The sequence below is a fragment of the Mirounga angustirostris genome, unplaced genomic scaffold (genome assembly GCF_029215605.1).
Source record: "Mirounga angustirostris isolate CCGP_5_RB_7025 unplaced genomic scaffold, mMirAng1.0.hap1 SCAF_6, whole genome shotgun sequence".
In the NCBI taxonomy this organism is placed as follows: domain Eukaryota; kingdom Metazoa; phylum Chordata; class Mammalia; order Carnivora; family Phocidae; genus Mirounga; species Mirounga angustirostris.
This window is the reverse complement of record NW_026991714.1, coordinates 129600771-129621032: the sequence shown is the minus strand read 5'-3', so window position 1 is coordinate 129621032 and position 20262 is coordinate 129600771. Positions and strand designations below refer to the sequence as shown.

At 55.0% G+C, this 20262-nt stretch overlaps 2 protein-coding genes across 2 annotated transcripts; both read left to right on the top strand.

Annotated features, from left to right (window-relative positions):
• The first annotated feature begins 597 nt into the window (after positions 1 to 597).
• Positions 598 to 6346, top strand: CALHM3 (calcium homeostasis modulator 3). The gene is made up of 3 exons (XM_045876295.1): positions 598 to 884; positions 2898 to 3153; positions 5861 to 6346. Exons 1-3 carry the CDS (start codon positions 598 to 600, stop codon positions 6344 to 6346), a joined length of 1029 nt encoding a protein of 342 aa, XP_045732251.1.
• A 10534-nt stretch (positions 6347 to 16880) lies between these two features.
• CALHM1 (calcium homeostasis modulator 1) lies at positions 16881 to 19569 on the top strand. The gene is made up of 2 exons (XM_045876294.2): positions 16881 to 17432; positions 19087 to 19569. The coding sequence occupies exons 1-2, from the start codon at positions 16881 to 16883 to the stop codon at positions 19567 to 19569; spliced, it is 1035 nt and encodes a 344-aa protein (XP_045732250.2).
• The last annotated feature ends 693 nt before the right edge of the window (positions 19570 to 20262 follow it).

The following is a 20262-nucleotide window of genomic DNA, read 5'->3' as shown; positions in this document are numbered from 1 at the left end:
TAGACTCTTCGCAAGGGTCAGGCAGCCTTCAGGCAGGGGGAGGTCCCAGCATGAAAGTCAACACACAATCTCCCTGAGCTCAGCTGAGTCAAATTGTGTTTTTGACCAAGACCAGAAAATATCATTGGCCCCATCAACATCGTTGCCTTACCACACCCCAAATTTGCCTATCCCCCATAAGAAGCGCCACCAGCTGCTAAGCCTCAGGATCCAAACCCTGAAGAGAGGAAGGAATGGGCTGGGGAGGGTGGCGTGACAGGGCAGGGAACATTTGCCTAGAGGTGCTTTGGGCTGGCGGCTCACAGAGCAGTGACTCTTTCCTCCAGAGAGCAGGGGAGTGGCACTGGGGGACAGTCGGGGCCGGGCAGGGGAGCCTTAGCGGAGAGAGCCTGCCTCTGCCTTACGTCCGTGCCTGGGCCCCAGGAAGCTAGGCTGGGAGCTGACCATCACCCCTTCCTTGTCACCCCAGGCCCTCGGAAGACAGGACCCTCTTGTGCACCCCAGGCTTGCCCCCCCACCCCAATTTGGCCGGGAAGGCAGCCGAAGCCTCGGTGCTCCCCCAGACCCACGGCTGCCCACCCCCGCCAGGCCGGGACCATGGAAAAGTTCCGCATGTTCTTCCAGCACTTCCAGTCCAGCTCGGAGTCGGTGATGAACGGCATCTGCTTGCTGCTGGCCGCGGTCACGGTCAAGCTGTACTCCTCCTTCGACTTCAGTTGCCCCTGCCTGGCGCGCTACAATGCCCTCTACGGCCTGGGCCTGCTGCTCACACCCCCACTCGGCCTCTTCCTCTGTGGCCTCCTTGCCAACCGGCGGTCTGTGGTGATGGTGGAGGAGTGGCGCCGGCCCGCGGGGCAGCGGAGGAAGGACCCGGGCATCATCAGGTGCGGTCCCACACCACCCAGCTACCCGGGGGCACGGTCAGGGCCTCCCCCGTCAGACACTGCCAGGTGACTCCCCAGGCCCGGTGATCCTCATGGGTATCGGCAGGGCTCTCCCCGCCACCCCCATAGGCCCTATCACGTGAGCCCCTCCTTTCCCCAACTGGAGTAACATTAGCTCACAGAGACTCCTCAGCCACTTTCCACTCTGGAAACAGACACTTCTGTTCCAGTCATCTGTCACCCTTCGGTGGCCAGGGCTGGAGACCCGTGGATGATACAGGATTCCCAGGTTTTGCCCAGGTCACATCTGGTCGCTGGCCAGGAATTATAACTCAGCAAGCACATACATGAAGGGCCATCCCATGGCTCACACATGTAGTAGCAGGCGTGACTGACTTCAAGGCTGCATTCCCGCTCCCGTAAGCTCCCCTGGGGCCAAGGACCTCACCTGCTGTGCCGATGGGTCCTCAGAGTCTCTCACCTGCTCGGTGCACTGCATCAAAATCAGCTGATGGAGTTTAGCAATGTGTAATGCTCCCTGACCGACACTGAGCACCCACTCGGTGCCAAGCTCTGTACCAAGTGCCACGTGTGCACGGCCTCTCAGTTCTTACCTCAGCCCCCGGTCTGCTCCAGGAGTAGACCCATTTTTAACGATGAGGCACCTGATGCAGAGAGGTTAAGTTTAACTCAACTGAGCCCCCACAGCTTGGAAGAGGCATGGCCCAGATTCAAACACAGGTGGACTCCCAGGCCAAGCTGACACCACAGCCCTTAGGGTTTTAGACAAAAGGTCTAAGTGCTCTAGATCTGTGGGTAGAGGCAGGCGGGGCTTGGGTTTCAGCCTGCTCACCATCTCCCCCTTTCCCCTATTGTTTGGTATGGACAATCGCGGTGTTCTCAAGCGTATGTAATGTACGTCCGTAACAAGTCCTCAGTTCCACCTTCTAACCACAGTGCCCCTAGAAAACACCAGAGCCACCCCGATCTATGATGTATTAGTAATTCACTGCTGGGTAGGCCATGCACCCATACACACCCCCCCAGCATACACTGTTTTACGTTTTGCATGTGGTCCAAGTCAGAAACAACATCTGCACGCAGTTCTCAGCCGCCTCTGCTTCCTACTGCACTGGGGTCCCGTGCTCCCTGTGATTCGGCCTCGCGGCAAGGGTCACACGCACTGGCTGTGCCCTTTGCCTTTTCCTCTGGGGCCCAGTGAGTACAGCTCCACGGGGCTCCTGTCCTGTGACCAGCACCCAACCTCCAGAAGGGCAGAGGGCTGGAGAGGCCCCTGGCACAGTGGGGCGGGGGGCTTCCGGACCTGGAGGGAGGGATCTGAGGCACTGCCTCTGGAAGGGTTATTGGGCAGGGCTGGCTTAGTTTAGCCCTCCCCCTGCCCCCCACCCCAGAAGCGGCTCTGGGGAGAAGGTGATAATGAGTGGGCCACTGGGGTCTGTCCTTCTGGGGGCCCTCTGAGAACGTGGGTAGAACACACCTCAGAATTGTCCCACTGAGAGTCTAGGAAGCTGGGGTCCCTGTGGATGGAAGGTTGATTGGGGTCCTTAACTCTCCTGGCTTCCAGCGCCCCCCTCTGGGAGCAGAGACTCCTCCAAAGCCCTCAGGCAGAGCCAGGCAGCTAGCTGAGGTCAGAGGCCCTCAGTCCTGCCAGTGAACAGAACTAGTCACCAAAGATCTAAGTGCCTCTGGCATGGGCAAGGAACCAGCAGAGCCTGCCCCAGCGGTAGGAGTAGGAGGCACACCAGCCCGCAGTATTCCAGTCCTGGGACCGCTGGTCGGCCTTTCCTGACCTCCCGGGGCCCCAGCCCTCTGGCCTCCCTGCCTCTGCTGCTGGGACCTCTGCAGTGGGAGCCACAACCATCTCTTTGACCCAACCTCACCAGGTATCTCCCAGCCCTCCTGGGAAGTCCATCCTTGCATCCCTCCTGTGGCCTTCCTGCTGCAGCTGAATCCCAGCTGCCCTGCGTGACCCCTCCCTCCCTCTACCCCTAGGTATATGTGTTCCTCTGTGCTGCAGAGAGCCCTGGCCGCCCCCCTCGTCTGGATCCTCCTGGCCCTCCTGGACGGGAAGTGCTTCGTGTGTGCCTTCAGCAGCTCCGTGGACCCCGAAAAGTTTCTGGATTTTGCCAACATGACCCCCAGCCAGGTGCAGCTCTTCCTGGCCAAGGTGCCGTGCAAGGAGGATGAGCTGGTCAGGGACAGCCCCGCGAGAAAGGCAGTGTCCCGCTACCTACGGTGCCTGTCACAGGTGATTCGGGTGGTTCTCTCCCAGCCTGGAAAATCTCCTGCACTGGTTCCGAGGGGCGTGGGGTGAGGAGGTACAGATGGTTTCCTGGGGCCCCTCCCCACTGCTGGAAACACAGCCAAGGAGCAGGTGGTCCCTGGAAGGCTCAGGAGCATGATCCACATACAGGACACTTTACCTTCAACACTTCAGCTAAGTCACCCTAGGGCGGAGACCAGGTGCCCATACCCTCCAGGAGCAGCTACTTCCATCCCCAGGAAGCTAGAGGACAAAAGCACTGGAGATATACTGCTCTGTCCTGTCCCCCACCCCATACGCACATTCTTGGCACCTCTCAGAAATAATACTCATTACCATTTATTGAGCACTTATGTATCAGGCACTGTGTTAAGCATTTCATATGCATCACTTCATTTATTCTCAGAACAGTCCTGTGAGGTGGGTACAATCATTATCATACCATTTTGCAGATAAGGAAACGGAGGTCCTGAGAGTTTCGTTCAGAGGCCCAAGTTGCACAGCTCATAAGAGGCTGGGCAGGGATCTGAAGTGTCATCACTCAAGCCCTCTGAACCACCTCCCTGCAATGCAGGTCCTCCCCAGACCCCTGGCTCCCCACACTGGCACCCACTCCATCACCCTGGGGGCAGACTCCAGCCCCACCCCTAGCCCAGACTCCAGATTCCTCCCAGAGCCCCAGTTGGGGCTGGATCCCCCCAAAAGCATTTATATCAACCTACCACATGCAGAGCATGCTGGGGCGACAGGAAATAAAAACACAACCCAGCCCTTTGTGGGAGCCAAGACAAACTCGTGGCGGATGCAGGCCCATGTGATTGAGAGAGGACCAGTGCTTAGGACACATTTGATTCTGGGTCAGACTCTGCCTTGGCCACATTACTCCCCCTCTGGGTCTCAGCCTCTCCTAAAAATCAAGGGAGGTTTGGTCTCCTCCACATGGAAGGGCCCTGCAGGCTTAAACTCTCTGGGCTCTCGTTTGTGCACTAGAAAGAGTGTAGAATCTTCAGTCACACCAGGGTTTGTGTCCTGACTCAGATGGAGGTTATCAGGCACATAAAATACTCTTCATGTGTAAAACACTCACTCGACTATTTTAAATTGGTAAGAGGAAGGGGGCATCCTGAGAGAGGCCAATGAGAGAACTTTGTAAACCACATCTACAAATGACAAGCGTTCAAATATGTCTTTGTGGCTTAGAGGACTGATTTCTCTGCCCCAGGAGCACACAGTTGCTCTGGTCTTAAGCACAGTCTTGGAGAGACTAAAACTTTGGGTGGGCAGAGAGGAGGGAGAGATGTCGGGCAGGTGTGGGCTCCAGACTCAGGGAAGTCTTCAAGTCTTTCTTCATGCTTGGCCTGGAAGACTGTTCCCTATTTATATCCTATATAACTATTACTCATCCTTCAGTGCTCAGCATCCACCTCACTGTTCCCTGAGCCTTCAAGTTCAGGTTGGGTGTCCCTCCTCTGTATTCCCATAATCCCCTAGACATCCCTCAACATGGCATTCAGCCAGTCTATCACCAATCTCATTGTTTCCTCCACTAAAGTGTGAGTTCTATGAGTCCCCAGTGCCTCTCCCAAAATATAGGACAGGTGGCTTCATAGATGGGATTCATAAGCCCGTGTGAAGGTAGCTGAAGGACTAGATAAAAAAACAAAAGGATGATGCCTGGATGGAAGGATGGATGGATGGATGGATGATGGGTAGGTGGATGGATGGATGGATGGATGACGGGTGGGTGGGTGGATGGATGGATGGATGGATGGATGATGGGTGAGTGGGTGGATGGGTGCGTGGGTGGAATGTAAGGTTTAGGTTTTCAGCTGAGACTCTAACAACAATGTTAACAGGAGAAAAACAGTTTCTTAATGTGCACAGTACACATCATGTGGGAAAAACCTGAAACAAAGAAAGAGTAACTCAAAGTGGTGGCTTAGAACTGCAACTTATCTGCCATCTTCAAAAAGAGCAATACCTTTGTAGAGCAATGGCAGGACAAAGGAGAGCAGTGTTAGTCTCCAAGGGCAGAAACTGTGGGAGGTCAATAAATGACCGGACACTAATAGAGTAAGGTTTTTCGGCAGATTCCTCTAGTGCTGTCTCTGGGCTGATAAGAGTTGTCTCCCAGTAAAAAGAGAATGTATTTCCTGCCTTTAGGCACAAAAGGGGAGGGTAAAGAGAGCTGTTCCTATGGTTGCCGCTTCTTGTCTTCCATTCAAGATAATTTTGATCTCAAAGAGGCATATTTTGGGGTGACATATTCTGGTTTCCTTCAAGAGGAAGGTTAGGAGGATGAATGGTGGGTGGGTGAGTGGATAGATAAATGGAAGACAGGACAGGAGTATGGGAACAGGATTGGATGGGTAGGAGGATGTATGATGGACGGTCAGAAGGTCCGCAGCGAGGATGGCTGGATGGGACACTGATAGATACGTAGTCAGGTGAGAGGACAGATGGCTGGATGGATGGGTGGAGAAGTAGTTGGACAAATGGATGGATGCAAGGATGAGACTGAATGCAAGCGAGGATGGGTGGAGGTGGTTGGTAGGATGGATGACTTAATGGGAACATGGATAGATTTGGGGAGAGATGAGAGGGCATGGAACACCCTTGCCATGCTGTTTAGCACCTGACCTCACCCACACCCAGCCTGGTACCCCCACCCCTACCCACCCCCCCCCCCCAGGCCATCGGCTGGAGCATCACCCTGCTACTGATCGTCGTGGCCTTCCTGGCCCGCTGCCTGAGGCCTTGCCTCGACCAGACGGTCTTCCTGCAGCGCAGATACTGGAGCAACTACGTGGACCTGGAGCAGAAGCTCTTCGACGAGACGTGCTGTGAGCATGAGCGGGACTTCGCTCACCGCTGCGTGCCGCACTTCTTCGCCAGCATGCAGAGCGAGATGCGGGCGCGGGGGCTGCGGCGGGACCCCTCGGGCAGGGGCCCCGAGCCACCCGAGATGCCCGACGGCCTGGACGGCGGCAGAAGCAGAAAGGCCCACCTGCGGGCAGTTTCCAGCCAGGAGCAGGTGGACCGCCTCCTGAGCACGTGGTACTCCAGCAAACCGCCACTCGACCTCGTGGCATCCCCGGGGCCCTGGGCGTGTGGCCTCAGCCACCACGCTCCCACGGTGGCCCCAGGCACCAGGCTGTCCCAGCATACTGACGTGTAGGGACCCCAGCAGTGTCCCCACATGAAATGACCAGGCTTACAACGGTCTGGGGCTTTCCAGGCTGTGGGGATCCCGAGGCAGGGCAACCTAACCCTTGCTGGCCTCCTTCCTCTAAATAGCCCAATCTCTGGGGCGCCTGGGTGGCTCGGTCGGTTAAGTGGCTGCCTTCGGCTCAGGTCATGATGCCGGGGTCCTGGGATGGAGCCCCACATCAGGCTCTGTGCTCAGCAGGGAGCCTGCTTCTCCTTCTCCCTCTGCCTGCCACTCTGCCTACTTGTGTTCTCTCTCTCTGTCAAATAAGTAAATAAAATCTTTAAAAAAAAAAAAAAATAGCCCAATCTCTGGCCTAGTTTCCGGGTGTGGCCTCCGGTGCACTCTAAAGCAGTGCTTTGCAAACTTTAGGGTGCTCACTGTTCACCTGAGCTCTTGTTCAATGCAGATTCTGATTGGGTGCATCTAGGATTGGGTCCATGATTGCATTTCTGTCAGGGTTCCAGGTGATACTGAACTTATGAACTAGCAAGAGTCTAAGATCTGCTGTGGATTCTGGATCCTGGATATACAGATTCTAAATTTCAAATAATAATAATATAATAACATCTAATATGCTTCAGTGGTGCTTACTACATGCCAGGCATTGTTCTAAGGTCTTTACAGATATAACTCATTTAATCCTCATGATAACCTAATGAAATAGGATGATTATTAGACCCATTTTAGAGGAGAAAACTGAGGCCAAAAGAGGTTGAGCTGCCCGAGGTCACCCATGTGGGAGCTGGAATTTGATCCCAGGAGATCTCGCTGCTACATAAGTCTAAGCTGCTATATGCCTAGGCCCTCTAGAGAGTTTGTGTATTGGTTTTCAGTGCTCTGGTTGGGTTTCCTGCAGCTTCCACCAGGTTTCTCTGGGCAGCTCCAGGTGTGTGGCGTATGGACCAGATCTGAAAATCGGGGCAGGCAACCCCCACACTGAACTAGCACCCCAGGTGATTTGGTAAGTTCCAATGTGGTTTGTTTTAAGATTGATTTATTTGTTTCAGAGAGAGAGAGAGCGCGGGAGAGGGTGGAGGGGCAGAGGGAGAGGGAGAGAGAATCTTCAAGCCGACTCTGTGCTAAGCACGGAGCCCGATACGGGGCTCGATCCCATGACCCTGAGATCTGAAACCAAGAGCCCAATGCTTAACCGACTGTGCCACCCAGGCACCCCTGATAAGTTCCAGTGTTTAAGAACCTCTGCGCAAAGTGTGAGTGTGGGGTCTGGCTAGGAAGGAAACCACTTGAAACACCAGGGTTAAGTCTTGCTGGAAGAACTGCCACTCAGTCTTTGGCAGCCCAAACAGGAAAGGTTGGGAAGATCTAGCCTCTGGGCTCCTCTGGGCCTCCACCCCTCCGTGGTGACTGTCACCATACACACGTGCACACTCACACATACATACACATCCTGCTCTTGTCTCCATCAGCACAGATGGTGACCACAGACAGGCAAACCTGAATTCCCCCCATGCATTTCTGGTCCTCAGGGCCCAGGCGGGGGGCAGTGCAGGGGCCCCTGGTTGCCCCCCTGGAGCCCAGTCCCCTTCCCTATCAGGCAATCTCTGCTCTCCTGAGCTCTTGCCAAGAGACCTTCTGGCCAGACCACCCTTGCAGCCCATGCAAATGTTTGAAGTGGAGCAGGGATTGGGTGGGGAAGAAGGAGAGAGATCTTAGACGTAGCCCATTCAGCACAGGGGAGCTCTCGGCTCAGGGGAAGGGGGCTCAGGGACCCCACTTCGGGCTGCAGGGAAGCAGCATTTGGCCCAGGAAAAAGCCACCAACTGCAGTCAATAGCCCTGCCTTCTTGTACTGAGCACTTATGAAGCACCTAGTGCGTAGAAAGCATCGTGCCAGGGAATAGGGAAGAGAGAATACACAGATGATATACCCTGCCCTCAAGGAGCTCACTGTCTGATACAGGGACAGAGATGGGTACAGAAACAATTATAATCCAAAGCAAAAGGTATAAGTGAGGCGATAGAGGCAAGCCAGGTGCCACAAAGATTTAGCAAGGAGAAGAATGGCTACAAGCTGGGGGATCAGGGAAGGCTTCATTTGAACGGGTCTGGAAGGAGGCGGAGGGCTCTGACTGGTGGATGGAGAGATGGGGGTGGGGCCGCAGGGCACCTACAGCGAGGGAACAGCAAAAACAAAGGCAAAGGACAGTGTATGTGTCGCTTACTCATTCAGCAAATATTGATGGGATGTCTGGAGTGGCAGAGAGTAGGACAGACAGACGGACAAAAGTTCTATCTTAATGGCACTTCCAGTCTGGAAGGGAGATACGACATGAGCTAGTGAGCACACAGCCAAATGGAAGGGTGTGCCATTCAGCCTGGCAAAAGTGAAGGACCTTGGCTAGGGGGCTGAGGAGCCCACTCCCAGTGAGTCCCACCAAGAGTTGCTCCCTGAGCCCTGCATCCAGTGGCACATCTTCTGGATTGTCAGCCCTTGACAGCCCTCGAATGTGTCCTTATCCTCTTCAGTCGCCAAATGATGTGGTTTAAAACTCCAACCTCTTTGCCATTGTCCATCCACCATTTGCTCATATCCCATGAGAGGCCTGGGGCAGTGCTTGCCACCCCACCAGGGAGTGAGGGACACGGCTGGAAGGCTTCCACCTGCTCCCAAAGACCCTCACCTCCCAGGAGAGCAGCCATCATGGGTGCCCAAGCCCATTCCCCCAGCCCCAGCCAACTCTGGGTGATAGCCCTCCTGAGCACACCTTGTACACAGGGCCTCTCTCCTGGGAGACACAGTGGCAGAAATGTACCAGAAGCTGCCTGGACAACGGCAGTTCTGCACGAGAAGGGGAAGATGGCAGGAGTCTTGGGGGTTTAGGTCAGGACTTTGGCTTGATCCTGCAGGCAGCTAGACATGAGAGCCAAGAGTGTGTGAACAACGTCAGGGGGAAGGACATGGCAGTGATGTTTTGATGCTGCAGAAATGGGCAGGGCCAGAAAGAGAAAGAGAGAGGCTTGAGTGAGAAGAGGAAGGAGCAAGACCTTTAGAGCTTTGGAGGAGAAAGCGGGGGCGGTAAATGAGAGAAAGAGGAAAAATCACAGAGGAAGAGTCCAGAAAAATGCCAGGGACGAGGGAATTTCAGGATGGGGGAAGGATAAGCAATAAATCCAGAGCTTCAGAGAGACCCAGGAGTAGGAGGAACTGAGGGAAAATCATTGGGTTTTGGTAACTGTCCAGGGCAGGGGACTGCTCACAAAGGGAGGTGTCCTGGTGAAGCAGATGGGTGGGTTTCTGTAGGATTCTTATAAATCCCTGGTCATGTGTCCCCCCACCCACCCACACACACCCAGGGTAATAAAGAACAGGTGGGAGGTTTGGAGCCTGCCCCTGTTTTAGGATACTGATATGGGAGGGATCTTAAGCACCCCTGTTTAGGGAAAGGCACCAGGACCCAAAAAGTACGATGAGAACAGAGGAATCATGTCCAACTAACACACTTCCACTGCCCGGGTCTCATAGAAGGTAAAGGAGTTCTCTGCTGAGAGCCCAGCTCTGCCCAGCTCTTTGGGGCCAAATGAAATGATCTCCCCTTGTCTCTACTTGATGTGCTCTGCAGAGGAAGGGCAGAGAGGGCTGTAGAATAGGGAGAGTATCCCTGAAGGTCTAGAGAAGAGCAATGGGAGATGGTCTGGGGTAGAAGGGCAATGGGAGATGGTCTGGGGTTGCAGAGCAGAGGTGACATTGGTTGTTACCATGGTAATGAGCTTTGAATGGGCACCAGCCCCTCCTGCCCACCCCTCCGACCCAGGCACCCTTCACATAAAGGAGGAACCCGCTCTCAGTCCTCCCCACCCTGCTCACAGAATCTAACCCCGGCAGCAAGCCCAGAGCCAGGGTGGCAGGACTGTCTCCTCTTTGTGTCTGAATTCCTGCCTCCTCTCAAAGTTATCTTGATCCAAGGCTCTTTTTCCCCTTATTCACTTATTCATGTATTTATTCATTCAGCACTTATTAACTGAGCATCTGCTAAACCAGCCACACTGGGCCAAGCACTGGGAACCCAGCAGTGAACAAAAGAGGTGTGGGCCTTTGACATTTATGGTCCAATGAGAGCCCCCGATCGTAAATAAACACACCCCTCCAAAACAAGGAATTCAAATTGTCATCAGTGCTGGGAAAGGGAAGTATGAAAGCCTGTGTCAACAGAACTGTCCAAGCTAAGGGTTCCGGAACCTCTCTACAGACGGACCATTAAGTTGAGGTCTTAAGGATACAGGAAGGCACACAGCACATGCAAAGATTCTGAGATGGGGAGGGGTTTATCCTGTTTGAGGAACTGCAAGCGGACAACTGAGCTAGAGAGTAGATATTGGGAGCAGAATGGCCCCGGGGAGCTGGCTCTCACATGGGCATATAGAACCTGTTAAGGATTTTTTTTACTTCAACCATTGAAGGAAATTGAGAATGTGGTCATATAATCAGATGTCCACTCTTAAAAGATCACACCGTCTGCAGCCTGGGAGGAGTTTGATAGGGGCCAGTGTGCACTGCAGAAGGAGGCAAGAACTAGTGGAACCAGGATTAGGGTGGAGATGGACAGAAATAGTAGGTTAGAAGTATCTAGAACTCTGGGTGTTCTTGTTTGTCAGTGTCCTGCTTAAAATGTAATGCATAGAACAGACCACCATTAGGTTAGACCGGGATGTAAAAATAAAATGCAGTCAACATCAAACCAAAATGTCAGTCCCTTAACACAACAAAGATGTATTTCTCACTCAGGCCAAGTCTGAGGTAGGTAAGCAGGGAAGGGAGGGCAAGAGGAGAGGAGGAAGGCTCCTCTGGTTACCTGGGGACCCAACTGACGGAGACTCGCCCCATCTTGGGATGCCACCATCAAGACACATCGTATTCTCCAGATCCTGAGACAAGGAAGTGAATGCAAGTAGTTTACGTGGAAGCTGCTCCCAGGAAACACCAAAAAAGGAACAGGGGAGGTAATATAGAAAGGGAAGAAAGCCAGCAAAAGGTGGGGAGCTGGCCAGACACAGACAATGCTGTGAGCAGGTCCGGGAGCCGTGCGCGGGAGTCATCCCAACCCAGGAGGGAGGAAAGTGGAGTGTTTATTACCAATTTCCAACCGTCATTCGCTGGGACACTCACTGAGGCACCTCCAGCTTGCCTGGGGCCAAATGTCTCAGGCGTGCTGTGAGCAGCCTTCAGAATGGACTGGTGAGTGCCGGCAAGGGTGGGTGGGGCCCAAAGGCACCTGCTATATCGGTGTCCGGGGTCCAAGAGACAGAAGAAAAGGAGCAGAACAGTGGTAAGAGGTGGGGGGTTCTATCCCAGAACTCAACCACATGGCCCCAACCTACCTGGAGCATGGGCTGGGAATTGTAGGGAAGCACATAGAATATTTGATGAGCACTATTTGTTTTTGCCACACGTAACGACCTCCAATACAGTTTGGCTGATGCCGGAGAGAATGGCACTATAGCCTTCTTGGGTGAAGACTTCATACCTCTGATAACACAACCTGACAGCACTTGACTTGCTTCACAAGCAATCTCACTGACGGTCCCTGCCTCCTCCGTGGCCCTGCCCTCTGGGTGTTCCCACAGCTGCGGCTTGAGGGCAGGACCCACTGGAGCACTGCACTCGTGCCTTCCTACGCAAATCGGGCATTTTCCTAGACGTACAGCACCCACTCCCCAGGGACCCCCTTTGCATGCTACTGTTCATGACACTCTTGACTCCTCCAAGCCGGAGGGGCCTCGCCAGCCTGGGTGCCAGGACAACTCCTGGGGGCAGAAGGGGAAGGGGCTGGTGTGCATCCCACAGTGGTAGCTGTGGGTGAGTCTGCCGCCCAAGGCATCCAAAAGGTGGAGCAGAGTCGTGGCGTCCTGTTTTTTGTCTACGCCCAGTCACGCTCTAGAAGCTAGAGTTACAGCGCAGAGGTGCAGAAGACACGGAGTATGGCTAGCCTCTCTACCAAAGACCCCTGCTGCAGTAGATAAAGAGTAATGGGCCCCCAAGTCCACCTTGTGGTCTCTGGAACCTGTGAGTGTGTTACCTACAAAAGGGACTCTGCAGGTGTGATTGTGTTAAAAATCTTGAGATGGGGAGACTCTCCTGGATTAGCCAGGACTACCCAAGTGTCCTTAGAAGAGGGTAGTGGCGTGGGGCGCCTGGGTGGCTCAGTTGGTTAGGCGACTGCCTTCGGCTCAGGTCATGATCCTGGAGTCCTGGGATCGAGTCCCGCATCGGGCTCCCTGCTCGGCAGGGAGTCTGCTTCTCCCTCTGACCCTCCTCCCTCTCATGCTCTCTGTCTCTCATTCTCTCTCTCACAAATAAAAATAAAATCTTAAATAAAAAAAAAAAGAAGAGGGTGGTGGGAGGCAGAGAAGAAGTGACGACAGAACAGAGGCTGGAGGGACACGGGGTGGTGACCTGGGGAACGTGGGTATCTTCTCCAAGCCAGGGAAGGCCGGGAAATGGATTCTCCCCTGGAACACAGCCTGCCAACCCCTTGATTCTTAACCCACTGTGACCCATTCCAGACTCCTGACCACCCCCCGCCCCAGAACTATGAGAGAATACACTTGTGTGGTTTTAAGCCAATAAACTTGGGGTAATTTTCTAAAGTAATGGGAAACTAATATAGATTTTTTAAATGCACTACTGAAGCTCAAGTGCAGAGATGATAATTATTACCATTCCAAGGTTATCAGGGTCATTTCCTGAGAGCTCACTGGGGGCCCGGCGCTGCACTTAACTCCTACCTTCAGCATCCTCACAACAGCCTGAGAAGTAAGCTCTTTAATTCTCCCCAGTCCACAGATGAGAGGACTATGGCACCAAGAGGTAAAATTACCTGCCCAAGGTCCATGGCTGCTATTTGGTGGGGCTGAGACTTGAACCCAGGTCATCGTCTAAGTTGCTCTTAACCACTCTGTGACATGGTTTCTTGACTATTCAGTGAGACAGTGAGTGAATGGGCAGGGCCTTGAGATGGATTTGGGTGGGCAGATGAGGGGCAGCTGGTATTCCCAGAGGGGGACAGTATAAGTAAAGGGGTGATGGCTAAGGAGTTGCCCCCAAGCAGCCTTGTGTCCCTTCTGTGGTCGCTGACAGTTCTGGCCCCCTCCAAGCCACCTCCACCTTCTCCCCAGTAGAGCACCTGCCCCTGCCCCACCCCCCTTTAGAGGCAGAAGTTCCTAACCTTCTTCCCTTCCCAGTGGATCAACACACTGATAACATTGGTACAAGACACGGGGCAAACTGAGGGGATTTGGAGACATCTATATAGAGCCTGGTGGGAAAAAAAATTACACCTTCCTTATCTTCTATAATTACGGTAAGAAAGCTGTGGTACAAAGTACTAGGAAAGTTATTAAATACTGAATTGGTATAAAACATCCTAATGAAATCTCCCAGACCTCTCAAAATGAGAAATGTGAGCTGGCTTTGGGGAGCACAACTTTTTAACATCAGATTTTTTTTGCATGAAATGACCACAGGCAGTTCCTATTCAAGGCTCTTTTTTTTATTGAAATATATTAACATATAACATTATGTTGGTGTCAGCTCCACAACATAATGATTAGATATTTGTATATACTGCAAAATAGCCACTAGTTAACATCCATCACCACACAGAGTTACAACATTTTTTTCTTGTGAGGAGAATTTTTAAGATCTACTCTCTTAGCAACTTTCAAATATATGATATAGTATCATTAAGTATAGTCACCATGCCGTATATTACATCCCCATGACTTATTTTATAACTGGAAGTTTGTTTTGACCTCCTTCACCCATTTATCCCAACCCCCACCTCAAGGCTCTTTAATGATGATCTTTTCAAAAATTTACAAGAGTTCGAGTATATATAAAGAATCTAACACTCATTTACTTGCCATAACTGTAAATAAAATTCTTGTGATAATGAGAATGGTAGGTTTAGAATCCAATCAAAGTGGGTTTCTTGGTGGGGGGTGTGTTAAAGATTTTATCTATTTATGAGAGGGAGAGAGCGCACCCCCGAGGGAGCTGGTGGGAGGGGCGGGGGGGGGGAAGGAGGACAGAGGGAGGGGAGAAGCAGACTCCCCGCTGAGCAAGGAGCCTGATGCGGGGCGCCATCCCAGGACCCTGGGATCATGACCTGAGCCGAAGTAGACGCTTAACTGACTGAGCCACCTAGGTCACCCCCCAGTCAAACTTTTATATCAAATATTTTTAAATAACGTTGAAGTTACAATTGGCAGAGAATGTATGCAGCGTGGCATAGAGTAAAAAGAGGTTCGAGGGGCGCCTGGGTGGCTCAGTCGGTTAAGCGACTGCCTTCGGCTCAGGTCATGATCCTGGAGTCCCGGGATCGAGTCCCGCGTCGGGCTCCCTGCTCAGCGGGGGGTCTGCTTCTCCCTCTGACCCGCTTCCCTCTCATGCTCTCTGTCTCTCATTCTCTCTCTCAAATAAATAAATAAAATCTTAAAAAAAAAAAAAAAAAAGAGGTTCGAGCGGGTAGCCAGCTGGGATGCCACTAAAAGTGCCCCCCAGCTGCAAACAGGGAGGCACGTCCACTATAGGAAACAGAGATTCCAGGCAGCCCCTGCAGCGCCCCCCCCCCCCCAGCTCCTGGGCTCCTGCACCCCCCACCCGCCACTCTACACTTGCGGCGTGTACTAGGCTCGGCCAGCAGGTCAGTGTCTACCACGCACACTGATGCTGCAGGAGGTGGCTGGGAGCAGACACCTCCTTGGCTGGATCTCCCTCATCCTGCTCTCCGCCTATGGGTGCACCCCTCGAAGGCCCCCAAAAAGGGTGCTCCAAGGGCCACCAGCCCAGGTGCTCGAGCTTGAGGACTGAGGAGAGCAATATCCCTCCCCACCAAACCCTACTTGTGATACATTCGCATTTCCATCCAAACTAGTAGAACAGGGGAACCTGATCCTGTTGGAGGAGAAAGGCCAAAAACACACTGCCCTGCCCCCTCCTTCGTCCCCTAACTCCCACCTAGTCTGAATTCAAATCCCACTCCTCCACCTACAAGCCATGTAACCTTTAGCTAGTAACTTGACTTGAGCCTCAGTCCCCAGTTCTGTACTATGGGGACAATAACACGTCTCCCATAGGATTGTATGAGCGTTACACGAGGTGATGCATGTGGAGGGCTGGCATCGGGCCTGACCCGGGGGAAGCCCCAGACCCGTGCTCCTTCTTGTCGGTCATACAGAGATGCAAAGACACAAAGACCTCTCCTGCGGGCACTCACACACATGCAGATTCACAGAGGCCCAGAGTCACAGGAAGCTCACACGTGGACACACAGATCTGAGGGCCCCACAGAGCCTCCCTATCCAGGCTCTTGCTCTGCTTCAGCCCCATTTGGTTGGCGCTGGGTCTGATCTGTTTTTCTGGGAAAGCTGGCAACATCAAAGGGAGCCCTTTAAGCTCTACCCCACTTTGATATGCTAATGGAGGGGCCCTGGCCTGGTTCCCCAGACACTCTGGAGGCCACAGCTCCAGGCATGAACCCCACAGCACCACCCCTTTAATTTTTGATCTGGGGGAGTAGAAATAGGAGGGGCAGCCAGGAAAGGATTTGTCATCCACAGTCCGTAAACACACAGACACAGCCACAGAGACAGGAGCAGACAGGACCTAGAAGCACCAGCATTATGCTCCCAGGCAGCGCTCCCAGGCCAGCCAGGAGGAGACCCGACAATCTTGCGGATCCCAATCCTCTGAATCCAAATTCAGGGCTTTTTACACTATGCCAGCCTGCTGTCCCCACTACCACCACCACCACCACCGTTGTCGTCCCCACTGTGACCGGCATCACCAACGGCATTGCCGTCCCCCCCTCCCACCACCACCCTAACTGCCTTCCCCACCACTACTTCCACCACCACCCCCCACCAACACTTCCCCATAACCACCATCCCCACCATCCCCACCATCCCCACCATCCCCGTCATGACTACCTTATCACACCATCACCGTCTGAAGGAGGAGCCCTCATGAACCCTCATACAGCGTGGAGGAAAGACCCCTTGGGCAGGGCAGAAGGCGGAGGGCTCCCCCCCCTTTCTAGGAACGCAGGGGGAAAGGTCAAGAAGCTCAGGCCCTGCCCCAGCCCTGGATTCTCCCACACTCCAACCCTGCTGGAGACCCAGCCTTCCCGGCCTGCGTCCGAGCCTCCTCCCCGTCCCTGCTCCCACACCCACAGAGAACTGGTCTCCATCAGGTGTGGCCCCGTGGCTTCCCAGTGCCGGAGGCAGCCGTGGCGAGAGGAGCCCCGGAGGGGAAGGCAGGGGAGGGGTGGACGCTGGCGGCCCCCACCGGATTGGCTGACCCGAGCCGTCTCAGCCAGCCCCTGACTAGCAGGCTCTCAAAGGGACAGCGACCTCGGCCACTGCCCTGAGCGCTGCCCGTCTCAGCCATGCGGTGGGCGCCCGGGGCGCAGAGCCGGCCCCGGGGGCCATCCTGAAGCAGGTGGCAAGGTGGGAGGAGGCCACCTGGCGCCGTAGGGGGCACCATGGACAAGTTCCGGATGATCTTCCAGTTCCTGCTGGCCAACCAGGAGTCCTTCATGAACGGCATCTGCGGCATCATGGCCCTGGCCAGCGCCCAGGTGTACTCCGCCTTCGATTTCAACTGCCCCTGCCTGCCAGGCTACAACGCGGCCTACAGCGCGGGCATCCTGCTGGCGCCGCCCCTCATGCTCTTCCTGCTCGGCCTGGTCATGAACATCCACGTGTCCATGCTGGCCGAAGAGTGGAAGCGGCCCCCGGGCCGCCGGGCCAAGGACCCCGCCGTGCTGTGCTACATGTTCTGCTCCATGGCCCAGCGCGCCCTCATTGGGCCCATCGTCTGGGTGGCCGTCACACTGCTGGATGGCAAGTGCTTCCTCTGTGCCTTCTGCACTGCGGTGCCCGTGACTGTGCTGGGCAATGGCAGCCTGGCACTGGGCCTGTCTCGGCCCGAGCTTCCCTGCCTGCTGGCCCGGGTGCCCTGCCCCGACATCTACGACGGCGACTGGCTGCTGGCCCACGATGTGGCCGTGCGCTCCCTGCGCTGCATCTCCCAGGTGAGGGGGCGGCCCGGCCTTGGCCCGGGTCTCCCGTCGCGGCCCAGGGTCCCTCTGGTGAGGTCCAATCCCCCACCTCTTGAAATGAGGCTTGCTCTGGGCACAGCCGTGTTTTCCCAATAGATGGGAGCTCCCCAGACTGGGCTTGGGGCTCCCCCTCGGACGGAGCTCTTTGGGGGCGGGGGCATATTTTCCCAACCGAGGCCAGGGCTTCTGAAGGCAGAGCCGTGTGTCTTCCCTGGATCCGTTTTCCCTGGAAAAAGTGCTATGGCTACACCTCAGTTCAGAGGCCTGTGTCCTGTCTTGAGGTCCCTAGAGTGGACCCCACAGCTCAGCCAGCCCCACATTCTCCATCCTGAGCTCCAGCTGGGAAGCCTGGTGTATTTGCATCCTTTTCTTCTTCCAGGCTGGGGCAGTGGTGAGGCAGGTGGGTGGCTGGGCAATTTGGGTACATTTTCCTGGCAAATGCCCCCAGCAGGTGCCTCCCTGCTCCAGGAGCGGGATCCGAGGGTCCTGGTGCCCCTGCAAGGGAGGGCTTGGGTGAGGGGGATGCATTGTTGGGATGTGCCCTAAAGGCAGGGTTGGAGGGCCCACTGACAGGAAAATCCAGAGCTTGGTCCTCCCCAGCCCCACTCCTTGTCTTCTGCCCCTCTGGACCCTCCCCCATCCAAGCACCCAGGCCTCCCCTGCAGTCAGAGCAGCACAGGGAAGAAGCAGCCGCGGGTCCTTGCAGCAGATGTCAGGGGAGGGGCAAGGGACCAGGCCTGCCGGGCCAGGGCCAGAGGAACACTCTGCTCTGGCAAGTCCAGACCCCTGGCTCCCTGGCGCCAGCTCTCCTGTGGGGCCCACGTCACCACCAGACGCCCCACATGAATGTCACGCTCTGAGTGTACAAGCTCTGCTTCCCTCCCAAACCACTTCCTCCCTGTGGGCACTGTGCCATCGTCCCAGGCCTCAGGGCCTAGGACAGTTGTCCCTCTGCTTGACTTCAAACCACCGCATCATGAGCTAAAAGGGCCCCCAGAGGACAGGCTCCCCGGCCTATAGACATGTTTCGTCTGGCCTTCCGAGTGAATTCAAAATTCAACTTTGCAATTTTGGAAAACCAGACATTTTCACACAAAAATCAGATTTCCGGCTTTACGTGAAACATGAGGAGACCCAGCCCCAGGGGTCTACTCCCCATGCCTACTCCCCCCGACCAAACACAGGCCTGCAGCCTCCCAGCCCATGTTGGCTTGGCCACAACCCCCCGACCCCGATTATAGGCATTTAGCCACCTCTCTCATCCTGATCTGGCCAAAGGCTTCTCTGTGCGGCTGGGGGCTGATCCCGAAGCCCAGGTTAGGAGAGCCTCCTGCCCCATGCCTGGCAGTGAATTATTACAGAACGGGCCTAGCACCCAAGTGTCTTCCGCACAGAGTTTGAGCAAGTGTCTGGTTTGTCTCTGCCACCCTTGAGGGCCCAGCTCAGGGCCCACAGAGGAGGCTTGTTTAGTGCAGGCTCCTGAAAGGCAGACAATGCCGGGCCAAGTCATTTGCCCAGTCAGCACTCTTCTCCCTAACGGCCCTAAGAGATCATGCTTTGGGGGGTGTATACAGGCCTGGGAGGTGGGAGGGCAGTGCCAGCCAACTCTCTCTCCTCTCCCCTGCAGGCCCTGGGCTGGTCTTTCGTGCTGCTGACCACACTGCTGGCATTCGTCATGCGCTCTGTGCGGCCCTGCTTCACACAGGCCGCCTTCCTCAAAAGCAAGTACTGGTCCCACTATAACAACATTGAGTGCAAGCTCTTCGATGAGACATGCATGGAGCACGCCAAGGCCTTCGCCAAGGTCTGCATCCAGCAGTTCTTCGAGGCCATGAACCATGACCTGGAGTTGGGTCACACCCATGGGGCACTGGCCACATCCCCGGCTGGCTCGGCCACCCCAGCGGCCAAGGATGGGGCTGAGGAGGAGAGAGAGAAGCTGCGCGGCATCACGGATCAAGGCACCATGAACAGGCTGCTCGCGAGCTGGCACAAACGCAAGCTGCCCTTGCGGCTGGGCCAGGAGGAGCCCCTGATGGGCAACGGCTGGGCGGGGGGCGGGCCCCGGGCTCCACGCAAGGAGGTGGCCACCTACTTCAGCAGAGTGTGAGCTGTGGCCAAGTGAAGAGGCAGGAATGGGGGTCTGAGCCCACGGCCTCTCAGACCCCCGCAAACCAGATGGAAAAATGAAGCCTGCCGGGGCGGAGTGGTAGGCCCCTGGGACAGACCCACATGCCCAGACATTCACCTGCCCATTGAGGCAGGAAATTTGGAGCTGGAAAGGGACATCAATCCCCCAGCTGGGACACAGCAGTATTAGAAAGGTTCAGAACTGGCTGGGGGAGGGGTTGGGGTGGACAAGCTCCCACCCGCCCAGCCCCTCCCCAGCCACTTCATCCCTGCTTCACTGTCTCCTCTCAGGTCCTACAGCCACCCTCACTGACATTTTATGATCTCTGTTCCCTTATGCTCAAGACTCAGGGAGTGGGAGGGCGTCTGGCTGTCTCACAAAGCAGGAATCCTCTGATTTGGGTCCATCTCCCAAATGAGGCTGCGAGTGGGCCGTGAGGACATGGCCCGCAGCCTGACCTCACGTAACACATCTGCAGTGACAGGAAAGGAGACAAAATGCCGGAAGTTAGGTCTCCTTGGGAGAAGCCAGAGCGTGTGGTCACCATGGAGGCCACTCAACACTTGTCAAGTGGATTGTCCATTGATTTAGTCCCGAGCACGAAAGTCTTCCTGTCTTAGCCAAGTGAGCTACTCCAACAAAATACCATGGACTGAGCTGCTTAGAAACAAC

Bases quoted from the DNA above. Each gene is read 5' to 3' on its own strand.
- CALHM3 (XM_045876295.1), top strand. From the start codon at position 598: ATGGAAAAGTTCCGCATGTTCTTCCAGCACTTCCAGTCCAGCTCGGAG. The intron at 885-2,897 runs GTGCGGTCCCAC...CTCTACCCCTAG, and splicing joins AAGGACCCGGGCATCATCAG to GTATATGTGTTCCTCTGTGC. The intron at 3,154-5,860 runs GTGATTCGGGTG...CCCCCCCCCCAG, and splicing joins ACCTACGGTGCCTGTCACAG to GCCATCGGCTGGAGCATCAC.
- CALHM1 (XM_045876294.2), top strand. From the start codon at position 16,881: ATGGACAAGTTCCGGATGATCTTCCAGTTCCTGCTGGCCAACCAGGAG. The intron at 17,433-19,086 runs GTGAGGGGGCGG...TCTCCCCTGCAG, and splicing joins CCCTGCGCTGCATCTCCCAG to GCCCTGGGCTGGTCTTTCGT.